General features: G+C 36.4%; 2 protein-coding genes across 6 annotated transcripts in view; one reads left to right on the top strand and one right to left on the bottom strand.

Annotated features, from left to right (window-relative positions):
- Positions 1 to 203: 203 nt before the first annotated feature.
- Positions 204 to 9,917, bottom strand: mffb (mitochondrial fission factor b). 4 transcript variants are annotated; one of them, XM_067362474.1, is made up of 7 exons: positions 9,781 to 9,917; positions 6,029 to 6,243; positions 5,740 to 5,927; positions 5,559 to 5,647; positions 3,642 to 3,812; positions 1,405 to 1,492; positions 204 to 1,146 (listed from the first exon to the last, which is right to left on the bottom strand). In XM_067362474.1, exons 2-7 carry the CDS (start codon positions 6,237 to 6,239, stop codon positions 1,015 to 1,017), a joined length of 879 nt encoding a protein of 292 aa, XP_067218575.1. In that variant the 5' UTR covers positions 6,240 to 6,243; positions 9,781 to 9,917; the 3' UTR covers positions 204 to 1,014. The 4 variants fall into 4 exon arrangements, with proteins under 4 accessions (XP_067218575.1, XP_067218574.1, XP_067218573.1 ...); XM_067362473.1 differs by lacking the exon at positions 9,781 to 9,917 and adding an exon at positions 6,926 to 7,689; XM_067362472.1 differs by lacking the exon at positions 9,781 to 9,917 and adding an exon at positions 6,835 to 7,688.
- greb1l (GREB1 like retinoic acid receptor coactivator) overlaps positions 9,859 to 25,820 on the top strand; it is a 57,856-nt gene continuing 41,894 nt past the window's right edge. For both annotated transcript variants that reach the window (XM_067362471.1, XM_067362470.1), the window contains exon 1: positions 9,859 to 9,960. The gene's annotated coding sequence lies outside the window, so the exon portion shown is untranslated. The remainder of the gene's footprint in view (positions 9,961 to 25,820) is intronic.

Below are 25,820 nucleotides of genomic sequence, written 5' to 3'. Positions count from 1 at the left end.
TGGAATTTTAAAATGCAAAATGTGTAGGAACCCTGTTCTTCATAAACATGAGACTTCATGTTTACATAAACCAACAAATAAGAAATATCACTGCAAAATGAACTATGGACTGTATGCCAGTGACATGCTTATGATCAATGATATTAAAATAAAACAATACATTGATTTCTAAAGCAAATTTTTGAGATGTGTGCAATCTTTATTTAGGGGTTTTCCCAGGAAATATTGATATAGACACAGTAGTTATTCGTCAGTGTTATATTATCCTCCGTTCCTGACCCTGAAGTTCTGTGCGTTCAACTGGACAGACATTGCTCAGCTGGAGGATAAACCCTGTGACAGGGGCCCATGGCACTAGGGCCAAATCTTGCAGATGAACTGACGCATCCTGAAAATGACTACATTTTGTTCCAGAAATGTTACAAATTATGTCACTAAGCAGTGGCCTTGTTCTGAGACTTTAGCAAGCTGTGACATTTAATAAACATGTATGCTCACAGATATTATTAATAATAAAAAAAAAAATTTTAAAGGAATAAAATTCAGGAGGATAGACTCCATCTAGTGATCAAGTGTCTGAAATGCAGTGACAAGCAATATAGTTTATGCATTTTACACTTTAATACTTTGGTGATCCCACAACTTTAAATATGTTCTTGCATAAATAATGACTCAAAATATTTCAACTAAAATGTATTCACAAAAATGGAATGTCTACTGAAATATTACAATAATTTACATCTTTACATCACATTGCACTGGACTATCAAACTATTCATACAGAACAGTTACAAAAACAGTATACAATATGAAATGCAAAAACAATAAATTAAACATAACTACACACTTTGAGCTTAATTAGACCTTGTGTTATTGAAAGTAGTGCAACTGTTAAATTATTCTTTTTACTTTTTACTAACTGAAAGGTCTGTGAATGAGAAAATACCTAATATACATGTGACTGAACTGTCTTTTATTTTGTTAGACACAAGGATGAGTGGAAAAGAGGGGTGTCTAGCGGCGGAGCCAGACCCAGGAGTTGACCAGCCAGAATGCAACAGTGAGGGAGTACATGACCATTTCCCGCTTGGCGCGTTCTTTATTCTCGTGCTCCAGTAGCTGCAGTCTTCGATTCAGCTTGATGATCTGTTCAGTAAATCAAAACACATGATTAATCATGCATGTGATCAGCTAAAGATGAAAACTGAGAAGGAACATTACTATAATAATGCTATTGTAAAATCTTTATAATAATAATAATCTTATTTTGCAGAACATCGATTTTTCTCTCGGAAATGACCATACTTCCTAGGTCAGAAAATACAAAATATGGAAAAATAACATGCCTGACTTAGGAACATTTTTATGAACACAAGAGTTACAGGCAAAGTAGTGAGACATGACCTGTCGTCGCAGTGATGCAGCGTCCGTTAAGACAGCATCATCGGCAGTGTTCTCCAAACTAGGATCAAAAGTCACAAGAGCTGTCCGACTACACGAAAAAGAAAAATAACACTTAATTTGATTTTTGTTTTTTTTAATTCCCTTAAAAATTAAATGAATTATGATGATTTAAAATAACTTAAAGGTGCAGTGAGCAATTTCTGAGAAACTGTTGATATTTGAAATTAACCCAAACAAACACACCCCTCCCTTCATTGCTCCGCCCCAAAATGCACAAACATGCAAGAGTGGATGTCTCTATCATAGTTGAAGCAAAGCAAAATAATGCTTCATGAAAAATATAGCGAAGATGACGAATTAACTACAAGTAAGAACAAAAAATGAACATACAGTGCACAAGAGCATATACAAGCAAGAGTAGGTTGTTAGTCGGCAGCAGCACACCAGCTCCAGACAAACAATGACACTCAAAACTGTCCTGTTACTAACATTACAACAACAGCATATCTTAGTTCTGTCAAACATAGTAAAACCAATGTTACTCATGTATGAAGCAGAAACAAAGCAACCTCTGCGTCCATTTTCAGGCGTTCCTGCTTAGGTCTCTCCAGCGCTGGAAATCTTTTTTTTAATATTAAAGGGTTAGTTCACCCAAAAATATAAATTCTGTCATTAATTACTCACCCTCATGTCATTCCACACCCGTAAAACCTTTGTTCATCTTCGAAACACAAATTAAAATATTTTTGATGAAATCCAAGAAGTATATGACTTGTCCATAGACAGCAATTTAAAGGGTTAGTTCACCCAAAAATGAAAATTATTCCATGATTTACTCACCTTCAAGCCATCCTAAGACCATCTTCTTTCAGAAAAAAACACAATCGGAGATATACTTAAAACTATCCTTGGTACTCAAAAATGAAAAGAACGAATCCATATGACTCCAGGAGGTTAATAAAGGCCTTCTGAAGCAAATCAATGCGTTTGTGTAAGACAAATATGCTTATTTAAAACTTTATAATGTAAAATAACAAGCTTCCGGCGAGACAGCCATACGCATTCAACATACGTCCAAAAAGTGTTAACTTCCACAACATAGTACACAATGCCATGACATACTACGCTATGCCCTACGCTATAACGTGTAGTACATCATGTCATTGGGTCTCATTCATGAAACACGAGCAGAACAAATTTTTGTGTAAATCGTGTGTAAAGTGGTTCTGGCGTAAATTTTCGGATTCATTAAAATGTTCGTATTTTCCAAATGTTAGTTGGTACGAAAGAAATCTACACCTGCTCCCAGCCACGCGTAAATAGTGCGTTTAACAGCCGAACGTTTTGGTCATTAATAAGGCTGCATTTTAATTCACCTTAATAAGGTACATATTTACACAGCATTTTGAAAAAATATTATATATAGTTTACATCCGTTTTTTCTTTTTACTTTTATTGTGAGAGCCAGTAATAGCATCTGCAAACGGAGCACTTTAATCAAATAATGGACAGATTTCAATACGGTTGGGCAAACTAATGGCCCCTTATTTGTTATGGAACTTGTTTCCTATAAAATGTCCAAAATCCTTCGTTTGGTGTCATAATATGATGCCCATATATAGTTGTGAGTCGATTTAATGGGGCGGGATTTATGGTAATTGAGAATGAGCATGCACGCGCGTCCCATTTACGACTGATTGGAATTCATTAACACACACACACATTTCACTGTCACTTCTGACGTTTACGAAGTATTTGTGAAACAGGAGAAGAGTTTTCGGGAAAGTCTCTTTACGCGCAAATCACTCGCATATTTACTCGTATATTTACGAATGTTTCATGAATGAGACCCAATGTGTAGAACGTCATGGCATTGTGTGCTACATCGCGGAAGTTAACGCTTTTTGAACGTACATCAAATAATCAAAAATATCTTAATTTGTGTTCTGAAGATGAACGAAGGTCTTACGGGTGTGGAACGACATGAGGGTGAGTAATTAATGACAGAATTTTTATTTTTGGGTGAACTAACCCTTTAACTTGCCTGATTATAACCCTTTCTTCTCTCTCTCTTCCCTCATCATGAGTATATACGCCCTCTACTGCTGATTGGCTACAAGGGTGTTGTGGTGCTCGGTCCGATCCACTTTCAACAGCGTTTCTCAGAAATCACTAACTGCACCTTAAATTAGCCTGCATTTGACTTTGTCCTATTTTTCACACACATCTTTATTTACCTGCGGTGGCTGTCGTCAAGCACCTCGAGGACCTGTTGGTAAGCCCTGCGAGTCGTGCTCTTGATGTAGGAGAGGACACCAGTGGCACTGTTTAAGTTCTGACTACTGTCCTCAGGGCTGATGAGAGGGGGACAGGCGCGGACAGGAGCACGGGATGGAGATGGGCTTGCACTAATAAAGAGAGACATGATTGTGATGCATGAATCACATGGACAAGTACTGTTTACCTATCTGCTTACAGCCAACACACTTTCTGATAAAAAAAACACACAAAATGTCTAAATGTGTCAACAAAACATTTCCAAAGCACAGAAATCCACAAAATAATATATATTAGTAGTCAGCATTTGAAGTGGATCAAAACCTTTCATCAAAGTTGTCCTAAAACTTAAAACCTTCTTCTTAGGACAACTTAGTTCTTGAGACAACTTTGATTAACTTTTTTGATCCACTTCAAATGTTGACCACTGTATATATACAGTATGTTATATATATATATATACAGTATGTTATATATATATATATATATATATATATATATATATATATATATATATATATATATATATATATATATATATATATATATATATATATATATATATATATATACACTACACTCCAAAAGTTTGGAATCACTAAGATTTTTAATGTTTTTAAAAGAAGTTTCGTCTGCTCACCAAGGCTACATTTATTTAATTAAAAATACAGTAAAAACAGTAATATTGTGAAATATTATTACAATTTAAAATAACTATTTGAATATATTTCACAAAGTAATTTATTCCTGTGATGCAAAGCTGAATTTTCAGCATCATTACTCCAGTCTTCAGTGTCACATGATCCTTCCGAAATCATTCTAATATGCTGATCTGCTGCTCAAGAAACATGTAATGTGTACAACTGTACAAAATATGTGTACAATATTTTTTTTCAGGATTATTTGATGAATAGAAAGTTCAAAAGAACAGTGTTTATCTGAAATCTAATCTTTTGTAACATTATAAATGTCTTTACTGTCACTTTTGATTGATTTAATGCATCCTTGCTGAATAAAAGTATTAATTTCTTTAATTTCTTTTCAACAAAATAAAAATAAAAATTCTTACTGACCCCAAACTTTTGAACGGTAGTGTATAATGCTACAGAAGCTTTGTATTTCAGATAAATGCTGTTCTTTTGAACTTTCTATTCATCAAGGAATCCTGAAAAAAAAAAAGTACAACTGTTTTCAACATTGAAAATAATCATAAATGTTTATTGAGCAGCAAATCAGCATATTAGAATGATTTCTGAAGGATCATGTGACACTGAAGACTGGAGTAACGATGCTGATAATTCAGCTTTGCATCACAGGAATAAATTACTTTGTCAAATATATTTAAATAGTACACAGTTATTTTAAATTGTAATAATATTTCACAATATTACTGTTTTTTACTGTATTTTTAATTAAATAAATGTAGCCTTGGTGAGCAGACGAAACTTCTTTTAAAAACATTAAAAATCTTAGTGGTTCCAAACTTTTGGACTGTACTTAGCTATATATATATATATATATATATATATGATATTTATATTCGTTATAAAAAATAATTTACTCATATTACAAGCTATCAGAATTTCATCATACTTTTTGGCCATATAAATGATAAATATCAGCAACCAAATTGCATATTTGCTTAGTTCGGGATTCTGAATAAAATTGAGGTGATTTTTCTCCTTGAATATGAGCTCCATATTTTTACTATATCATATTATATGAGCCATATTTGATATATCAGATATGATACTCAAAAAAACACATATGCTTTTATATATTTAAAGAGTTTACTATCATTTCATATTTACAGGGATAAGAATTCAAATGTGTCGGAAAAAGTTAGTGAGAGGGTTAATGCATGTTTGTTTACTCACAAATCCTGTTTGTTTATCTGTCCATTGCGACGCATTGTTGAGTTCTCACTCCTACAGCGCTCCCTTCTTGACCTAAAGTGAGATCGCATCTGTGAAAAGACAACAGCTCTCAACTTCAGAAGTCACATGTCAGGATGACAGGATTATTCAAAGTTTTTCATTTTCCTGATTTATTTGTTACCTCGTCTCTTGGCTGAGCAGTGGAATTGCCTGCTGGCTCTGGCTCTGGCTCTGGCTCAAGGAAGTCCAAAGTTTGATCATTGAGGGTAAGAACCCGTGGTGGGGTCTTCAGTTCAACCGTCTCTAGAGGCGTGGACTGTATCAAATCCAGATCTCTGGGTCTCCCGAAGCGAGCATCATTGCCATCTCCTTTATCAGTTAAAAAAAATGGGCATTAGTTGACTGCTGCTCTCTTTAACACTTCTTTAGATTTCATTTACTTAAAAACCACAACATAACTTTGCTAATACCTGCAATTACAATCCTTTCTGGCACATGCATCATAGTACTGTGGGATGCATCCAGAGGGAGACCAGGCGGTTCCTCTGATGAGCTGGAGGCAATCTTGAGCCTCTCTGGGATCCGCATCTGTTGACTGATGCCCTCTGTATATTCTAGCTCATAATGGATGCGGTTTATCTCTGCCATATCAGCAGAGGGAAAGAAGTCAGCCTCGCTCATTCACCTAAAGAAAAGCACAAAGATTCACAAAAATAATGTATACACCCCTCTCAAGATTACTAACAATGTTTTGGTCAGGAACAAATCTATACAAGAACTTGACTGCAAAGATGCAATGGAAAGTACATAGAAAAGGGACTGAATTGGTGGAGAAATTAAGCATACAAACAATTATGTTTCATATTTAATAGACACACAGTCAGTTGAAAAGATGCATGCATGTTTATAGCACGTGAATATCATTCAGTCATGTTTCGTGGTATCAAAATACTAATATTTAGTGATACAAATCACTATAAATCTCGAATATCTTCAATGATATCAAACTAAAAAACATATCGAATGGGGTTGCAGATAGTCTGTACAAAAATCGCCTAGAATTATAAACAAATACGTACGGATACCAAATTTAGAAAGCTCTTTTATGATTTTACATAACACAAATTGTCTGATATCGCCAACATTATAAATGTTAAGATCAATATTACGGACCTTAGTGAAACCACGCTTGCTGTTGTTTACATTTCAGACAGACACCAGTGCGTTTGTCGAACCAAAAATACTGAAAAGCAGAGCAAAAACCTTGGATATTTACCCGTTCACTCTATAACTGTCTGCACCTCGATTGCAACAAATGTATCGGATTCACATTACAGCCTTGTCAGGCTAGAAATATTTCCATTTACCCAGTGTGTGAGCCGCGTTGGTAAGCAACATTAAATGTACAGCTGTACAATGATGTCCTCTCTGCTAACTGACATCTGCCTGGCTAATTAAAGCCCTCACTAGTTTTTAAAGAATTTCATTGCTGCAAGTGATCATAATTAACTGCATTTATTTGTTTAATTTTGTCCACACACTATCGGAAGCATGTTTAATATGACTGTGATATCTTTATTTCAACAACGTTTATCGGCTAGACATTGCTGGTTTCACTCACTTCCGGTTAGCATTTCACGTGCTGTGATGCGTCACGAATGTACGAATCCTGGGGATGTGGAAAGCTTGGCTTACAAGGAGACGTGTCATATATTTAAGGAATATACAGTTTTTTTTTATTAATGAATCAATGGTTTGTACGCTCTGGCATGTTTTTGTGTATTAATATGTACATTTCTGTATATTATTGTATATCTGTCTGGTTAATAAAAAAAATGAATGAGAAGTGCCGTAAACGGAATCATACAAAAGAAAAAGAAAGCTTGGCTTATGAATATTAAGGTGATGTGACTAAAAGATTAAGCAGGTGAGGTTACCAAGCAACGTCAGCAGATCCTAATTAATACCAATGCCTGCCCTGTGCCATAGTTTGTTATGATTGAATGTCATAATGGACAGTAAACGGTACTAAGTAAGCTTTCCGCAATTTAGACTTAAGATTATTTATTTAGTTAGTTAGTTTTTTGCATTATGTCTTTATGAATGTATAGCTAACAGCTTCTGCAGCACAAATGGGCACATATGTTTCCCCATAATTGTTCATATAAAAAATGAATTTCACAAATGTGTAGTGTTGTATTTATCATGTCAACTTGATTACTGTGTTTAGTAATGTCACTATTAAATCCTGTTCTTAATGATCTGTTTGTTTTTATTAAACAACATTCATATGTACTTTAATTCATATGTACTAATGTATTTCTGACATTACTGAACATGCTAGCTCCTGATATCCTTGCCAAATAATACCTGCATTTCCACTGCCCTTGATACTCATGCCTCCCTTAAAGGGTTAGTTCACCCAAAAATGAAAAGTCTGTCATTTATTACTCCCCCTCATGCCGTTCCACACCCGTAAGCCATCGGATTTCAACTAAAATATCTTAATTTGTGTTCCGAAGATTAACGAAGGTCTTGCGGGTGTGGAACAGCATTTGGGTGAACCTGGGGTGAACTAACCCTTTAAAGGATTAGTTCACTTTCAAATGAAAATTTCCTGATCATTTACTCACCCCCATGTCATCCAAGATGTTCATGTCTTTCATTCTTCAGTCGAAAAGAAATTAATGTTTTTGATGAAAACATTCCAGGATTTTTCTCCTTATAATGGACTTCAATGGACCCCAAACGGTTGAATGTCAAAATTACAGTTTCAGTGCAGCTTCAAAGCGTTCTACACGATCCCAGACAAGAAATAAGGGTCTTATCTAGCGAAACCATCACTCATTTTGTAAAATTTTTGAAGTCCATTATAAGGAGAAAAATCCTGGAATGTTTTCATCAAAAACATTAATTTCTTTTCGACTGAAGAAAGAAAGCCATGAACATCTTGGATGACATGGGGGTGAGTAAATTATCAGAAAATTTTAATTTGAAGGTGAGAGGGTTATAAGAAGGTTAGACAGAGACGGATCACAGGGTATAGCAATAAATGAGTTAGGATTTCTTCCACGGTGAGACACAATAACATAGTAACTGAACTCCCTGTGTCCTCCAGATCCTCTAAAATAGGAGTGGATCACAGTGCATGAACTCTGTCCTTCTACAGTTTCTGTGACATCCACACAGTCCAGACCACATTCACTCAGCCTCTCTATGCTGGCTTTGGTACTGAATCAACAGTGAAATTGTTTCACCTAACAATGTAGACGAGATTCTGTATAGTTGTAGAAATGTCTATTATAGAGCTTTTTAAATTGTATATAATAGAACGTAAGTTAAAATTTTTTTTTTTTTTTTGAAATCTCACTTACAGGGTAAAAATATTTTTTTATTATTGGTTAAAGCAGTAAAGATGTAGGCTTTAATCTAACCTCCAGCAGTGGGCGCTGTATTCTCGTCTATATGAAAGATTGATCAAAAGATTCTAATTTATCAAGTGGCCCTTGTATTTGATTAAGCTGTTATGGTTTGATTTTATATTATTTCTCAGATGATATTCCTACCACATATATCATGATAAGAATTTGGTGTATATTGTTTACCTACCTGATTTAAGATTCTGTAATTTTATGAAGCGTTTACTGTATGCAAATCTCTCTTGTGACAGCGGTTTATGACTGATTTTATTTATTTTGATTGTTTATACGCTATAAAAGAAGTATCATCCATAATTAAAAGATTTTTTTACAGTTTGTTAGTTGACAAATAAAATAAAACAAAACAAAACAAAGCCACCAGAATTTGTAAACTCATGAATTATTTTTTTTTTTTTTTTACATTTTGATTAATGCATTTTTTTTTTTTACATTATTACATTCCCAAATAAAGCCTAGTTAACAATTGAATAGTTTCTCACAAACTGTTGTTGGTCTAGTAAGTGCACTGCAGCCTACTAGAACGTTCTAGTTTGTTATTAAAGCAAGACGGGAATCGGGAGTCATTGATAGCTAAATTATGAAAGAGGCATGATTATTTATTTTACTTTATCGCATAATTAAGCACAATGTGTTAGGGCTTATTCAAGTTTATTGTGATTTAAAAATGTGTAGCCTATTATTAAGAATATCGTTTCGCCATTATCCTTGGAGTAACTCTTATAAATCCTCAGTTTGTCCCTGTTTGTTTCATGGAGCTGGTCGTTTTGGTCAGACATACACACCGAAAACAAATGGTACGTGACGTGACAGAACGTACAGTCAGTCCTCCTGACGTCATGTCGAGCTTCCCAGCGGCAGTCAGTGCGCGAGAGCCAAAATGAAGTGAAATCTGCTGAAGAGAAGCGAAGAGAAAGCCGAGCTCCTACATCTGGACGAAGCCGCTCATCTGCTCACAGAGTTCGGTAAGTTATCACAAACCCGCTCACCGGACAGAGTCAGAGACTATTCGGAAACTATGCTATTTCATTTTCTCATGCGTGATACATAGGTTCAAGGTTGAATCAGAACTGATGCCAAATAAACTGAGTTTGGCCAAAAGATACATTCTTACTGCTGTAGATTCAAATAAAAACCTTGATTCTTTTATTCCGAAAAAAATACCAAAATTACACAATTTGCTAACAATCAATAAAGCTTGATAGCATATCTTGTGGCTTTAACTTTATCGTCATCTCAAAACACTTATTTACAGATACTTACAGGACTGAAAAGATAAAGATTAATGTAGGCTTTTACTCCAAAGCCTCTAATGTTGCTAAACGTTTATGCTTTCTCAATGAAATAATCTTAATGGGAGTGAAATAACGCAGAGTTTATAAAACGATCACGTGTTTAGGGCTCATACATCAAATTAAACCACACTATAAGGGTCATAAAGTTGTAGAAAATAAACAGTCTAAAATAAACTGTTAGGTGTGCTTGACACTGTCGTCAAAACAGAGCTTGCTGGACATTTGTTGTTTGTTTATGTCGGGCTCTGCTTGTTTTGGTTCGCTCCTGTCATTAATATATGGGTGAGCTTTATTTTTTTAAGACTGTTGAAAGTCGTGGACATTAAACATGGACATTAACATTTTTTAAATGTCAAAATTTATATGAATAATATGTAAAGAAAAGTGTATCCACTCTTAAAAATAAAGGTTCTTTATCGGCATCAATAGTTCCAAGAAGAACCTTTAACATCCATGGAACCTTTTCACAAAAAGTTCTTTATACTGGAAAAAAAGGTTCTTCAGATTATTAAAATATTTTTAAGAACTGTTCAACCCAAAATGGGTCTCATATTTCATTGCTATAAAATAACTGACTTTTTAATCACTTTTTTTAAAACCAAATATTCTGTATATTTGCCCAATTAATATGAGGACACATGATTATATCTGCAGTGATTATTATATTAAAAAAAATTAAATAGTATAGCATGTCACATTGCAAGGTACCGCTTTCAATCTTTTAAATGTCAACTACTCTCGTTTGAGTTTTTGTAATGAACAACACTTGATTGGATTGGATGCAGAATTAAACCTAAGACTTCTAGTCTGAGCGTTTTTGTATATCAGCTGTCTGTGACTGTCTCTTGTTAGCTGTAAGTACTTAAAGTCATGAACTGAATGATGTCTTGTATATGAAGGTTGTAAAGTCTCATATTCGGTCAGTGATCCTCAGGGAATCCTAGGTTGCATTCCTGGTGCAGTGCCTATGAACCAGTCTATCTTGACCACATTCCCATCTAAACTGGACATTCATCTGATGTCCTTCAAGGTCCTATGACCTGAAGGTTTAAAGGCAATGTTTTGGTCACATTCCTGTGTCCTCATGGCCTCATTCTTTCCCACCCCCTGAACATTTCTGCTTAGTGGCCTTAGAGGTCACAGACACTTCGGAGCCTAAGTCAAAAGCCAGCTATGAGAAAGCTGGACTCCTAAACATGCATTTGGCAATGAAACTGAAAGTACACCTCAGAAAGCTGTTATTGCTGTCATACAGCTGACTTCTTTTTCATGAAGTCAAGGTGAAGAAAATTCCACTATTTTTTTTTTTTTTTTTGATGAAATAATGTAAATACAATAAAATAAATCACTGCCAGTGGAGTCCGCATGAAACAACATTTTCAACCTATTTTGTTTTTGTAAAATTGACCATATTATTATAACTAACTATATATGCATCCACCAAGGCTGAATTTATTTGATCTAAAGTACAGTAACATTGTGAAATACAATTTAAAATAACTGTTTTCAATTTGAATATATTTTAATGTAATTTATTCCTCTGATGCAAAACTGAATTTTCAGCATCATTACTCCAGTTTTCAGCATCACATGATCCTTCAGAATTCATTCTAATACAATGATTTGATGTTCGAGAAACATTTCTGAGTATTGTCATTGATGAAAACAGTTTTTGCGGCTTAAAGAAGGCATGACATGAGAAACCAAATTTGCCTTCATCTTTTGAGGTCTTTGTACCATTAAAACGTCCTGGGATTAGTTCACTTCAAATTAAAATTTCCTGATAATCTACTCACCCCCATGTCATCCAAGGGTTGCGTCCACCATCGAGATCAGGGTTTGTTTTAGTTGAGCTCTTGACCCTTGACTTTTTAATATTAAATTTTGTTTGGGCAGTTTTAACTGCATTAAAACTAACCAGACAAGCAAAGTTATAAGATGATCAGGTGGTGTTGATTATGTTTTCACATAATCATTATTTGATCTGAATCACTGAACTCATTTAGAGCTCAATCTCTGATAAGCAACATATTCTGATAAACAGTTCAACTCTGAACATTAGAAAACAAGCTACTAAAAAGTCACAGAAAAACAGCAAAACTTAAATAGTGAGAATAAAGAAAATTACTAAAACAATTCAGCTCATAATTTATTCATGCAGCAATGCATGATGGGAGGCATGGATGCATTTTGATTGGTGGCAAGTTAACTTGCTTAGTACATTGAACTTAAATATACTATGTATAATAACTACAAAGTAATTAATATTACAAAACATTTTAAATTAAATGAACTCAAATTATTAAGTTAACATTACTTAAAAAATTTAAGGCAACGAGTTACCTCGGTTTTTTTAAGTAGATTCTACTTATCCGGGTTTACAGTTTATGTACTTGTGCACTATGCACTCATCCATGTAGTGCGTGAATTGCATACGGTTATTTTGTCATTTAACAACGGAGTCCGATCCTCCCTTCCCCTCCACTACGTAATTAAAGCTGCGACAGTCGAGTGCACGAAGTGTCCAACATTCCACACTTAGTTTTTTCCGTTAATTTAGTGCACCATCCGGGTATTTAAAGTGCACTTTTTCTTTTTGGAATTTTCAGTGTGAACGCACTACTCACACTATTTATACTTAAAAACGTCATAGAATAGTGCACAAGTACGCGAATTGGGACACACCTTAGATGTTCATGTCCTTCTTTCTTCAGTCGAAAAGAAATTAAGGTATTTGATGAAAACATTCCAGGATTATTCTCCTTATAGTGGACTTCAATGGACCCTAAACAGAAGGTCTTCCTTTCCGTATTCTTCAAAAAGCTTACGCTGTATGTCCTACACCTTACCTATTCTACTTATGGAACGAACGCAGTGCCAGTTCCAATATACAGCGTAAGCTTTTTGAAGATTACGGAAGGCGGTCTGGCGGAAGCACTTGCAAGGCGATTGTTTGTGTTTATAAAGCATATAAATGTAAAAACATTTTTTAGAAAATGACTGATTGTTTCACTAGATAAAACCCTTATTCCTCGTCTGGTGTAGTTTAAAGCCCTTTGAAGCTGCACTGAAACTGTAATTTTGTCCTTCAACCTTTTGGGGGCCACTGAAGTCCACTATAAGGAGAATAATCCTGGAATGTTTTCATCAAAAACTTCTTCAAACAACATCTTGGATGACATGGGGGTGAGTAAATGATCAGGACATTTTAATTTTAAAATGAACTAATCCTTTAAAATGTCTTCCTTATATTATAAATAAAGCATTTATTTAATCAAGCTCCAAAAACAGCTTGTTCTGATATTGGGTAACCTGTGACGTCACACTGGCAAAAAACATTTGCATATGACAAGACATCAACGTATAGTAATGTCATCGTACCATAGGCCACACCCGCTGGTGTTCAGTTGCTTAATGGCTGACATTTGCTGACACTCAATGTGAGCGTTGCGTTGCGTTGCGTCGCGTCAAAAGCAAATAGATCCGATTGTAATCACTGACACTGGATACAGTATACAGATGCGCATTCATTTTCTCAAGGAACATATTAAAATAAAAAAAATTAAAAAATCCCTTTAATATTTTTTTAAAATATTTTTAATAGTAAAATAAATCTTTAAAATTTAAAATGTTTAAAATTTTGAATAACAAAAAAAATTTTTGCTCACAAATAAATGGGGAATTATCGTTGCAAGTAACTCGGATATACTATTATATTACATATACTAACTCAACATTGTAACGCAAAACTGGTTGAAAATCAGCAAAGTTGTACTGTACTCACCCTTATGTCTTTCCAAAGCTGTATGAATATGTGTTCTAGAGAGGAAAGAAAGTCTTAGAAGGACATGATAACCATGATGACAGAATTTTCTTTTTTTTTGGTTGAACTTGCCCTCTAAGGAAGCGAATATTCACTAAGCAAGAGTGACTGCTTTATATGCTTTATATTTACATTCAGTAAAATTATTTTAAAAGCCACATTAAAACAAGATGTGCTCGTTGTACCTGTTAAACTGGTCAATTCTTTTCAAATTTATATAAACCATTCCCCTAAAATCAGCTTAAAAAAAGAATAGTGTTACAATCCCCAGTATGCAGCCAGACCTCCCTAAGGTGTTTAGATAAGATGAAGAAGAACCCTTGGGAGAAACGGAGGCTCAAGTGAGGTCAGGTTTTAATCAAGTTGGCATTGGTCAGGTATTAAGTTGTACACTCTCTATGCAATCAGTCTTTAGTGGTAATTCAATCTGGTTCCTCCTGCTTCTAATTTACCACTCTTGGGTGATTAGTAAGCCAGACCAACTGGCTAAGCTGCCACTTTATCAGCACAAGCTTAGAGCTTATGAAAGTGCGATCCCTTGTTTGATTGGCTGAAAAGACAAAGTTTGCTGGGTGGCCTTGTGGTGCTGGAGGCATGTGTAGTTGTGTCCCCTGGCGGAGCCTTTAGGTCAGGGGTCTTGGACGGTGACCATCTGGACCTTTAGGGGGTGGTTTCCTAAGATGCAGCCTTTGTTTGCCCAAAACAATTGGAAGTTAATCTGGAGGAGATAAGAATAGCCTCTGTTACATTGCTGACATCAGTCAGTCTTCACGTAGCGTGTAAGGAGACATCTCTTTCTGCTTCTTTCTCTCACTTAAAAGAGGTTTTGACTGACTGGCTTCCCTTTTTTTGGAGGGGTGGAGGAGGAATAGTGTTACTTTCCAGGAGTCAAGGTTCTGATCTGGTCCTGCCCTCTTGGTGTGTTGAACTACCGACTATTGCTAGGAGATTTAACTAGAACATTTTTGATTAATGTGTCTCGATATTTTTTAGACCCTTTGGTGACACACAATTTTAGTATTTATGTATTCACTCTGAAATGACATAAAATGGTGTTTTGTTCTCCCAGAGGAAGCAAAATTTACACCAAACGCCACTGTAGCCAAATAAATTCACTGTTTAAATTCTGTTTAAAAACAGAAGCAGTAACAGATCTTTTCTTCTGTGTCTTTCTTTGTGACAGACATCTGAGTGAAATGGATTATTGAAAAAGAAAAAAATATAGGGCAAGGACTTGGTTTTGTTCATTGGTTGTTGACTTGATGGAACCAGGTCTGAATGTGAGCTTACAGCTAATTGTTAGAAAGAGACAGGTTTAAGCAACTAAATGATTAGAGAAGTCTGGCATTCGTCAGAGAAGTCTGTTGTTTTCACTGGCAGGTCGAGTTATGAAATTTTGATTAAATATTACGATAACGTTTTTTAAATGAAATATGCATGGATGAGTCATTCACAATAAGATGAATAAAATGCATTTAGAAAATGTATAGATTGCATTTTAATTTCATCGGAGTGTGAGAGTGTGTATGTGCTAAAATAAATTGTGTGTGTAACGTAATGTTTGAGAGAGAGAAATTATATACTGTTTTGCAAATCACAAATCGATCTAATGGAAAACGTTTGGTACTGTGTCCAAACAAAATCTTACTGGAAGTGAATTTTTTGAGATATCAACTTCAAATTTGGGATAAAGCTTGTTTAGATTTATGGTTTTATATAAAATAAATATATATATATATTTTTTGTAAATTTTTGAACTTTTTAACTTCAGCAATAATCTGCCAAGGACCTCAGAGTAACGTTTTTAAATTGGTGCACAAGGGTTAATTTCATTAAAGCATTAACGTTGTGATATTCACAATGTTGCTCAATTTTATAACATTGAAAATCATTGTGAATGGGTGTAGATATATAAAACATCATCCAGCCTCACCAACTGTCTAGGTTTTCAAATTGTCATTTAAATTAGTTGCTCAATATTTTATCTATATTTCATGCATTTCACAGTCCAATATTCTACACACAGTGCTCGCATATCTTCATGGTTCATGGTTCAGCTAAACAGCTTCCTTGGTTCCATTTTGGCCCATCACCTTTTAAGACAGCATCTGTCATTCCTCTTCCTGAAGCCCATTCATTTAAGTTTAAATTCTACATTTGGCTGACATTTTTCCAAAGGACTGATTGAAAAGAGAGCCAATGATTGTTTGCTGTTTGTTGGTTACCAATAATTAAGCACTCCTTCACTCTGAAGCTCTTATCCATGGTTATACATGAAACCCCTTTGTCTCTGTGGGCCAGGAACCTGCAGGGAGGACACAAAGGTTCTGCTGAAAGCTGCTTGACATCTCCTACATAGATAACACAGCTGAATGTGACTTAGACCCTTCATTGTTGATTGATTTCTTATTTTTAGTTTTCCTGTTACCACGGTAACAGTTTTACAAGGCCTCCTCCTTAGAGATATTACATATACTCTTCCTTTCTTCTAATATGTTTTGACATGACCATGTGTGTGCTGATCTTCTTTCTGTCATAACAGAAGGGGGTTGGAAGAAAATCTAATATAAACTATATTGGATATCAATAAATTCAAGAGGGGCTGGCTTTCAGTATCCAGTATTGATCTGTGTAACATGATGATCAATCACTGAACAAAGATAAGCAAAATCAGCACACAATTAAGTTGCTTAAATTACCATTAAAATTAAAGATGCCATTTTCTTACTGGTGTTGATTTATAGTGTCACTTTTCAATCAGTTAATCAGTTGATGCCGAATATTTAGTATTTATGCAGTTGTTGTTTTTTTTTAGATGGCTTTTATTAAAAATAGTCTGGTGAATCTCACAAAACCTGTCATGAACATGCCCATGTTATAATTCATGTTTTTGCATTGACACAAAGATAACACTTATATTAATTGGCTAGTTGGACACTGTCTAATGTTGTAAATTGAAAATAGCCAAATACTGTATAATGGCCTATAATACTCATTTTCATTATGAGTATGAGTAATATAAGAAGTTAATACTATTATTCAGTATAAGGACACATGAAATTCAGTAAAGACTCAAAAGATTATTTCAAATAAATGTTGTTCTTTTGAACTTTCTTTTCATCAAACAATCCTGCAAAAATGTATCATGGTTTCCTCAAATGATTGATAAAAAAAAATGTTTTGTGAGCATCATATCATCACATTAGAATGATTTCTGAAGGATCACGTGACACTGAAGACTGGAGTAATGATGCTGAAAATTCAGCTTTGCCATCACAGGAATTACATTTAAAAAAATATTATTACTGTTTTTACTGTTTTTTGACCAAATAAATGCAGCCTTGGTGAGCATGAGAGACTTCTTTCAAAGACATTAATACATTTTACCAACCCAAACACATTAATGCAAATTCAAAAGAGATGGCAATCATTTCAAGGCCCTATTTTGTTGTTCTCTGTGTATTGGTCATCTCTGTAATACAGTAAAGCAAACATCTCACATGTACAGATGCCTATCTAGCTGTTAAAATCCCTTCTATTGTTTGAAACTCTTGGAATAAATTCACCACAATCTCAGGCAGCAGTTGCTTCTTTCTCTAGACAAACATCTTTGTCTTTCTTAAGCAGCCTGTTCCAGTGGATTTCATCAACAGTGCATCAGTCAAGATAATAATAGCTTCTTTGAGCTCTACAGGGAATGCAGATTTTAAAAGTTTGCTAGATCAGAGACAAGTTTTGCACTTTGTTTCAAAAACCTGAACCTATAAATATAATATGTGGGTGATAAAAATGTTGCCTCATTGTGAAAGAAGCAGATCTCAAGGAGCACAGATAAATGTTGCTTCCTCTTCTTGTGGCCATGGTTACCAGGTGAAGGTCAGAGGAAAAGGTTCAGCATTCAGCTGTCCGCTAGTGAGCAGGAGAAGCAAATTGATCACTGCTATTATGTTGTTAGCTGATAAAAGTTACTTGAAATACTCCATTGATTCAGTAAACTGCTTTTATTAAATGGTGCTCATCATTCTGTTAGCTTCTGCAGCATTTCTGAGCATTTATTGTAAAATGATTTCTGGTGAAAAGTGAGAGGCTATAAATGTTATTACTGTGGTGCACTGTAGTGTTTCTTGGCAGGCAGAATGTCTGAAAATCCATTTGAGTTATTATGTGTTTATATAAACGTTTCAGGACACACTGTTCGGTTTGTACAATTCTTGCTCACACACAAACCACCACTTGCTCAGTCAAAAAATGACTAGATGCTTAAATTATTTTAAAAAGGAATAAGAAGTGAAGTGAGGCATAATGTTCATCCAGATATGAGGGGATTAGGACCCCGATGTGAAGAACTATCACCCTAACTGTGTATTAGCCCTCTTATTACATGTCATTGTACAAAATATTTGACTACAGAATGCTGCAATTGATGACCAGTCAGAATCTGGTAGCCCAGAGAGTGGTGAAATAAAGCACTTTTAGTTGTGTTTCTTTGGGTTGTTTTATATCAGTGTTGCATTTCTTAATATTCTTCTCAATTAATTTTTTTTTATTGTCTGTTTGGCCAAAACTAGTGGAACTGCAGGAAAGATTTTCTATACTAAGCTATTTCCCAATAATTTGGCTAACATCTTGTTTTCTTAAAATCCCCACGTAATAAATAATTGTATCCCTTAAAACTCATCTTTGATCACCAAAATATAAAATAATGTGTTGCTAATGTTACACAAACCATGTTTCTGTTTGCCATGTCAGAGTCAAACAGCTGCCTTCAAAAAGTATCCTTAAAAACGCTGCAAACAACGTCGGTGGAGAAAGGCATATAGTTCATCATAACATCGTAATATACATCATACACATATTGCTAAATCTACATGATTTTCATATCAACATAAAAATACCTGGATAACCTGGCTTCTCTCGAGACTCCCCTGCTCGTTTGCTGTTAATGATATACTAATGCCCGCCAGCACGCTGATGTGATTGGTTAAAACGTAGTTTGTGACGTCACAGACACCAGCGATTTCAAGCTGTGGGTTTGAGACTGTCCTTTTTTTACTGCAGTTTTCAGGAGAAAATACTCATCAATGGTGTTGACGTGAATTTGCACATGGCTTGTCTTAAAGCATATTAAAAACACCACATATACATATAAACAACATTGATTTTCACCACAGGGGGTCTTTAACAGTATATTTATTTGGGTCTTACATGGCTTTCGCACATGTATATAAACATATTTAAAAATATTCTGAATAAAACTCTGAAAACCCTTTCAAATTTACAATGTTCTCTTGTAAGAGTATGCAATATTTGCTTTGTCAGGCAAGAGGACACAATCTGTTCTTTATCTCTGCAATATTTAGACATTCCACTAGAATATATGGTTCTGGTTCAGATGAATTACTAATATATAAACTGTGTTCTCTAGGAATATAAAATTTGGCTGCTTACCATTATTGACATTTTTTAAAATTTCCCACAGTCCTTTATGATTATATTGTACCGCCAGAGATCGGAGATCGGCTGAATGGATTCGAAAATGGTAAAACTCAACTCAAAAAATGAGCCTATTTTCAAAAAAAGTGGAGTGTTTCTTTAAAAAGTCACATTTTTGCTTTAAAAGTGCTTTGTCACAAAACTTGTCAAAACTTTTCTGTGTTTTTCTGTGTCATGTGATTTTCTGATGTGTTTTCAACACAATAATGTGAAAAAGTCCAAGGTGGTAATGACAGTGTACAAACTGACCATTCCTTGACCTTCAGTATCTGTCATAAAGTGTTCATGGTGAATCTGACCATCTGTCTATGACAGTCAAAGGCCTCCATGACCTTTTTCACTGATTTTTTCCCCCCCTTTTTTGTCTGTTATAAACTCGATCTGAGGTTAAAAACTGTTCTCTGCTTAAAACTGCATGCTTAATTTGTAGTTAAGTTTACCTCCGCCTTGAAGTTTGATGTTATCCATTGGTCTATGCCCCCACCTGATGGCTCTGGGAATCAGCAGTGACCCATGTCCTGTTGCAGCAGAGACCTGGCTGTCTTCTGCCTGTCCGCTTGTAAACTTTTAACCTGTCCCCTTCTTAACGACAGGGCAAGAATGCATGAAACTCTTCTTTGCACTGTCTTTCCCTCCCATGTGTAATAATGACAGAGGGAGCTGGATACTGATTAATTTAATAAGTGCCAAATCATCAAAATGTTCTCTCATTACTGTGACTATAAACTCAATGATAGTAAACCTAAGTTAGAGATTAGTTTAAAATGTGATGAGTTATTTTACAATATTCACTTTGATATAACAAAATGCAAGCTTTTTAATGAGTCTATTAATTAATGAAGCATTTGGGTATCATTATTTAGCTCTGGAAAGATACATTTCAAAGAAGTGTCTGCCACACAGTCTGGGGTTGGATTTGACAATATCACACAATTGGATCAATGTAGCTAATTTTACAAAAGATCACATCCCCTCCCCCCTCTGAATGGAGATGTCAAAGGTTGGTGACCTCTTGCTTTCATGTGCATTGATCGTTTCTCGGGAGGTGGGCTGCTCCCCTCCAAAGCCCTTCACATCAGCTAATATATCTTTGTTTGGACCTGAAAGCTGTTTTCTTACATTTTGTCACCCTGTTTTTTTTCTCCCCACATGGCAAGTTTTACTGTACAAGATAAAGCATCACCAATAGCAAAATAAATCATGTGCTGCCTTGGACCGAAAGGATTTTATTAAATGTTCTAGTTTTATTAAAATTTTAACAATAAAGAAACAACCATATATTAGTAGTGCACTAACTTTTATTCAACATTGAGATTTTAGGCTAAAATGTTCATATATTTAAGAAAAAGTATATAAATATATATCTCTAGGTTTTTACCTTTTAATCGCTTTTTTGCCTGCAGATGTGACATGATTTTTTGAATGTTTAATAACAAATATCACACGTATTCTCTCAGCTTAGAATTGACAGATTTTCTTTTAAAATATTTTTACTTAAATTGTAACATGTCAGTCCACAGGACACTGGCTTAAAAATGTAATCTCAACTACCCATATACTAAACATACAATAAAAACTGAAAAAAAGAAGATTATTTGCATAATTGAAAAATGTTAGTATGTTTAATTAACAATAATTTAGGGAACAAGGTCCCCTATTTAAAAGTGTTTTGTGTTAAGTAACAGTATATATCTGATCATGATTTTGAGCAAGGATGTCACCAAATATTCAAAGTTGGAGTTGGAGGCAATGTAATGTTTAAGAACCTAATTTTAGATGGGACATGTCCACCCTCAGTGTCTGTAGTGGTTATGGCCCTGATATTGAGTACAAGGCTGTGAATGTGTGAACTTTATGCCCCAGCATTTACAAAGAGAGCATGTTTCAGGTATGAAGTATGTCTAGAGGTAAGTGAACTGTGTTTGTACAGTTTAAAAGGAAGGAAGAGCACAGATGATTGTGTTGATGTGTTAGTGTTCTGGGATGTGGCACAGATGGATGTGCATCTCCTTGTCCTGTCATGGTTATCCTGGGCGCTGACGAGCAGGATGGCTCTTATCTGGAGCAGATGGGCCCTGGACCTCCTCCTCCTCTCCTTCAAAAGGCTAATGTCTTCAGTGCACACTGCTTATCTGCACTGGCCTCCAGTCATTTGTTAGGAAACATGTCTGGAAACAAATCTAAGAGGTTGCCAGCAGCTTGGCTGGAAGGAAGACATGTCACGATGAAGGACGAGGTGTCTGTGTGTGAGCTCTGTCCTACATAGCTGCACTTCCATACTTGAATAGCAACACTGATCTCAGCATTTGAGGCAGGAACTTTTAGATTAATCATAAAAAAGGGGTACTTCTCATTATATCGTATAATAATAGCATCTCTATTATTCTGAAAAAAAAAAAAAAAAATTCACTCAGAATACAGAACCAACATAAATGTATTACAGATTTAATAAAGACACAATAAAGTAATGTAACAACATAAATCAAGATAATCAGCACATATGGACCACTTAACCCAAATACAAAGGCTCACATGAAAAGGGGCATACCACAAGTTCCTCTGCCAAACTTGGCCACTGATGAGGGCTTGAAGGTAGTAAAGCTGTTCTGGGTTCACCAGAAGACACTGGCTCTACACAGAAGAAACTGGCTCTACACAGAGATTATAGAATCTTACAAAGGTGTTGGATGTAGCCCAGCCTACAGCTCTATAGATGTCTGCCAACGAGGCCCCATTTGCTAAAGCCAAAGTGGCTGCAACGTCCCTGGTAGAGTGAGCTCTCACTCCCAGAGGGCATGGTATGCATCGGGCCTGGTAAACCAGAAAAATTGCATCCACAATCCAGTGGGCCATTCTGTTTAGAGACAGCCTTCCCCTTCTGCTGACCTCCGAAGCAGACAAAAAGCTGTTCAGATCATCCAAAGCTCTGTGCACAGTCCAAGTATATACGCAAAGCACATACTGGACACAACAGAGACAGGGCTGGGTCTCCCTCATCAGGAGGGATTGCTTGCAAGCTCACTGCTTGATCCCTGAAAGGAGTAGTGGTACCTTTGGGCACATAGCAAGGCCTGGGTCTCAGGACAACATGAGAATCTGCCGGACCAAACTCTAGGCATGTTGCTAACATAGAGTGCTTGGAGGACCCCAAGCCTCTTGACGGAGGTGAGTGCAGTCAGACGGACCATCAAGAAGGGATGAGGCTCAGTCTCAGAGGATTTAAACTTTGTGCATCTCTCAGGAACCTAATTAGGTTGTGCTTCCCCAGAGACCCCAGTGGCATGGTTTGTTGCTATCGCAACCATGTACACCTTAAGGGTGAACGCGGACAAGTACTTCTCAAGCCCATGACCTTGGGGCAGCTGTGTGCCAGTCCATCCATGCCAAGGGGGCCCCAGTGGGAAGATTCAAAGGAAGTAAACAGGTCTACCTGTGCTTCTCAGAATCTACTGTATATCAGCTGGACCACCTGGGGATGGAGTGTACACTCTCCATGGAGTGTAAGCTGTTGCGAGAGCAAGTCTGCTGCGTGATTAAGGTCGCCCGAAATGTGAGTGGCTCGCAGAGACTCCAATTCTCGGCGATGAGCAGGCAGGGCTTGGCATCTTGGGGATCTAGAGGTAGAAGAGGACCTGTGCCTAGGCGATGTGTTTGATGGCCTCCATCTGCTTCTTTACTGCTGAGAACTCCAGTGTGTAATCCTTGAATGTATTGCCGAATAGGCCATCTTGAGAAATGGGGTCACTGAGAAAGTGCACTTTCTCGGCATCCCGAATCTCTGCAAGGTTAAGACACATATGGTGATCCTGCACCACAATTGTGGACATTGCCCAACTCAGAGCCTATGACCTTCATAGCCCGTAGGGCGTAGTCGATCGCTGAGCGCAGTTCCTGGATTATCTTTGGGTTGGAACTACCCTAGTGCAGATCTTTCACTGAGTACGTTTACATGGACAACAATATTCTGATATTAACCTGATTAAGACAATAATTGTGTTCTTGCAAAGAAAGGTGCCTTCCACACATTGTTGCCAATTGCTTTTGTTTGAAACTTGCTAAAACTGGTCATACTGGTGAGTCCACTGATCTATATTAATATAAATTTAGACAAGTGGGCGAGTAACGGAATCTAGATAAGGTTTGTCCAAGAAGTTGCTAGATTTGTTGCCAGGGCAGAGTGTGGCTGTACATCGTGCCCCGACCCCAGGTACCAATCGTCCAACCGTGAGCGCTCAGGACAGGGCGGAGGAGTCCACTCAAGCAAAATGCTTGTACCGCCTCCAGTGTAGTACGCCAGCCTCCTTTTATGCCTGTATGTCCGTGGGACTGGCTGGCATGCAAATTCCACTCGCCAGTTTCATTGGCCTTTTCTGAATACGTCAGAGGTGTTTGGAACTCCCAAAAGCAACCCACAGTGTCAGTACATTCCACTGGCGAGTGGAATTTGCATGCCAGCCAGTCCCACGGACATACAGGCATAAAAGGAGGCTGGCGTACTACACTGGAGGCGGCACGAGCATTGGGCTTGAGTGGACTCCTCTGTCCCGAGCACTCACGGTTGGACAATGTTGAAGTGACTGACAGATAGGGAACTTGATGTTCTTGCATTAACAGAATAGCGAGTGTGTTTTTCTGGAAACCTGCTGCTAACTAATTTGTTAGATAACACTTGATTTGTTCGATAACACTTTTTTATTATTTTGCAGGGCACACAAATGTCTGGAGTAATCATTATTCTCTCAGATCACCATGAAGCTCTTTAATTTGTTCTTATTTTATGACTTGCAAGGCCAAATCTACTATATTTGTAAGTAGAGCTGCTCTCTGCTTTTATACTCACATTATCAAACACATGCACAAAAACTCCACAGCATTTTTTTTTTTAACATTCTTTGGAGGTACTGAATGAACCTGTCAAACTTGGCATTTTCTTTTGGAAATGCTTCAGAGATTCCTTCACTTTGAGAATGCGATGAACCTCATAAAAATCACACTCTGTTTCTTTTTTCCACACTCTGTTTTGATTAAACCTAGAGCTCTATCAAAATGTTTTAGCAATCTTCGACCTCTTCTGTGCTCTGCATGAAGCCTCTCACACACTCGGCTAAGACCAAGGTCACCACAACTGGCTCAGGGGAGATGGGGTGAGGGGTGGGGAGTGAAAGCTAATGGGGGCGGGCTTGGCCAAAGTCACGGTGACCATGACCAATGCTGGACTCCACATTCTAGCTGAGACAGAGAGAGAAAAAACTGTTGGCTCGAATCCTCACCTGATCTCAGAAGAATACTGTCTCTACTGCATGAATAAATGGATCTTGGTCAAAACAGTGATCTTTTACTAATAAGTTCAGTCCCACAGTCCCCCTTTCAAACACAAAATTTATGGGAGGAGAGTATTTAAATGAATCAACGCGATTTACTAATATTTGCGCTAGTCAAATTATTTGCGCCATTATTTAACGCCCAAAAAAAGCATGTCTTAACCCATTTTGCAATTGTTGCTGCTAGGAGGAGACACCCCAGAGAAGAGAGAGCGCATGAAAGAAGGGAGAAAATATTTTCCACTCGTATTAATTTCTTTGGGACGCCAGAGAAAGACGTTATATTATATGTAACAAGTTGCACCTGTGTTGACCCAACGCTAATTTGCACTTCTTTTGGTAGATTGCGTTGGTCATTATATAAATGATTTGACTGCGTCTGTGTTTTTTGTTTCAAATTTTGTTTCAAAGTTGGATGAAAGTCTCATGGTTTTGAACAACATGAGGGTGAGTAAATTATGAGTTTTTTTATTATTTTTTTTATTTTGAGTGAACTATCACTTTAACATTGAAATTAACAGTACATTTACAGTCCCATTTAGAGGGTCTCTCAGTTTCAATATAGTAATTACAAATTCAATGTACTTTTGGAGTTGCTGTGTTTTGGCTGACCTCAGGAAGCATCTTGTGGCCTTACCATTAATAAGTCAGAGGGCAAATATTTACCCGTGAGGAACATATGCTACTGTCTTGATGGCTGCTTCTTCTCAGATAAACTCTCTGTATATTACATTAGAAGTCTTCTTTAGACCTGTTGCTGTAAGATAGTTGAAATTGTGTGCCGCACATACAGTCGGGCAAGTGTTTGATTTCTTTAATTGCTTTCTTGCATGTCTAAAGTCTATGGCTCAATCAGTGTTCTTTATAGTTGAAGTATGTTGTTTTGTGTCACC

Source organism: Chanodichthys erythropterus, chromosome 16, assembly GCF_024489055.1.
Source record: "Chanodichthys erythropterus isolate Z2021 chromosome 16, ASM2448905v1, whole genome shotgun sequence".
Taxonomy (NCBI): Eukaryota; Metazoa; Chordata; class Actinopteri; order Cypriniformes; family Xenocyprididae; genus Chanodichthys; species Chanodichthys erythropterus.
The sequence above is the reverse complement of the archived record's forward strand: the minus strand, read 5'-3'. Positions and strand labels throughout refer to the sequence as shown.

Coding starts and splice junctions, on each gene's coding strand:
- mffb (XM_067362474.1), bottom strand. CDS start 6,239: ATGAGCGAGGCTGACTTCTTTCCCTCTGCTGATATGGCAGAGATAAAC. Junction 3,813..5,558: donor CAGATAAACAAACAGGATTT/GTGAGTAAACAA, acceptor TCTCTTTATTAG/TGCAAGCCCATCTCCATCCC. Junction 1,493..3,641: donor CTTGACGACAGCCACCGCAG/GTAAATAAAGAT, acceptor TTTTTCGTGTAG/TCGGACAGCTCTTGTGACTT.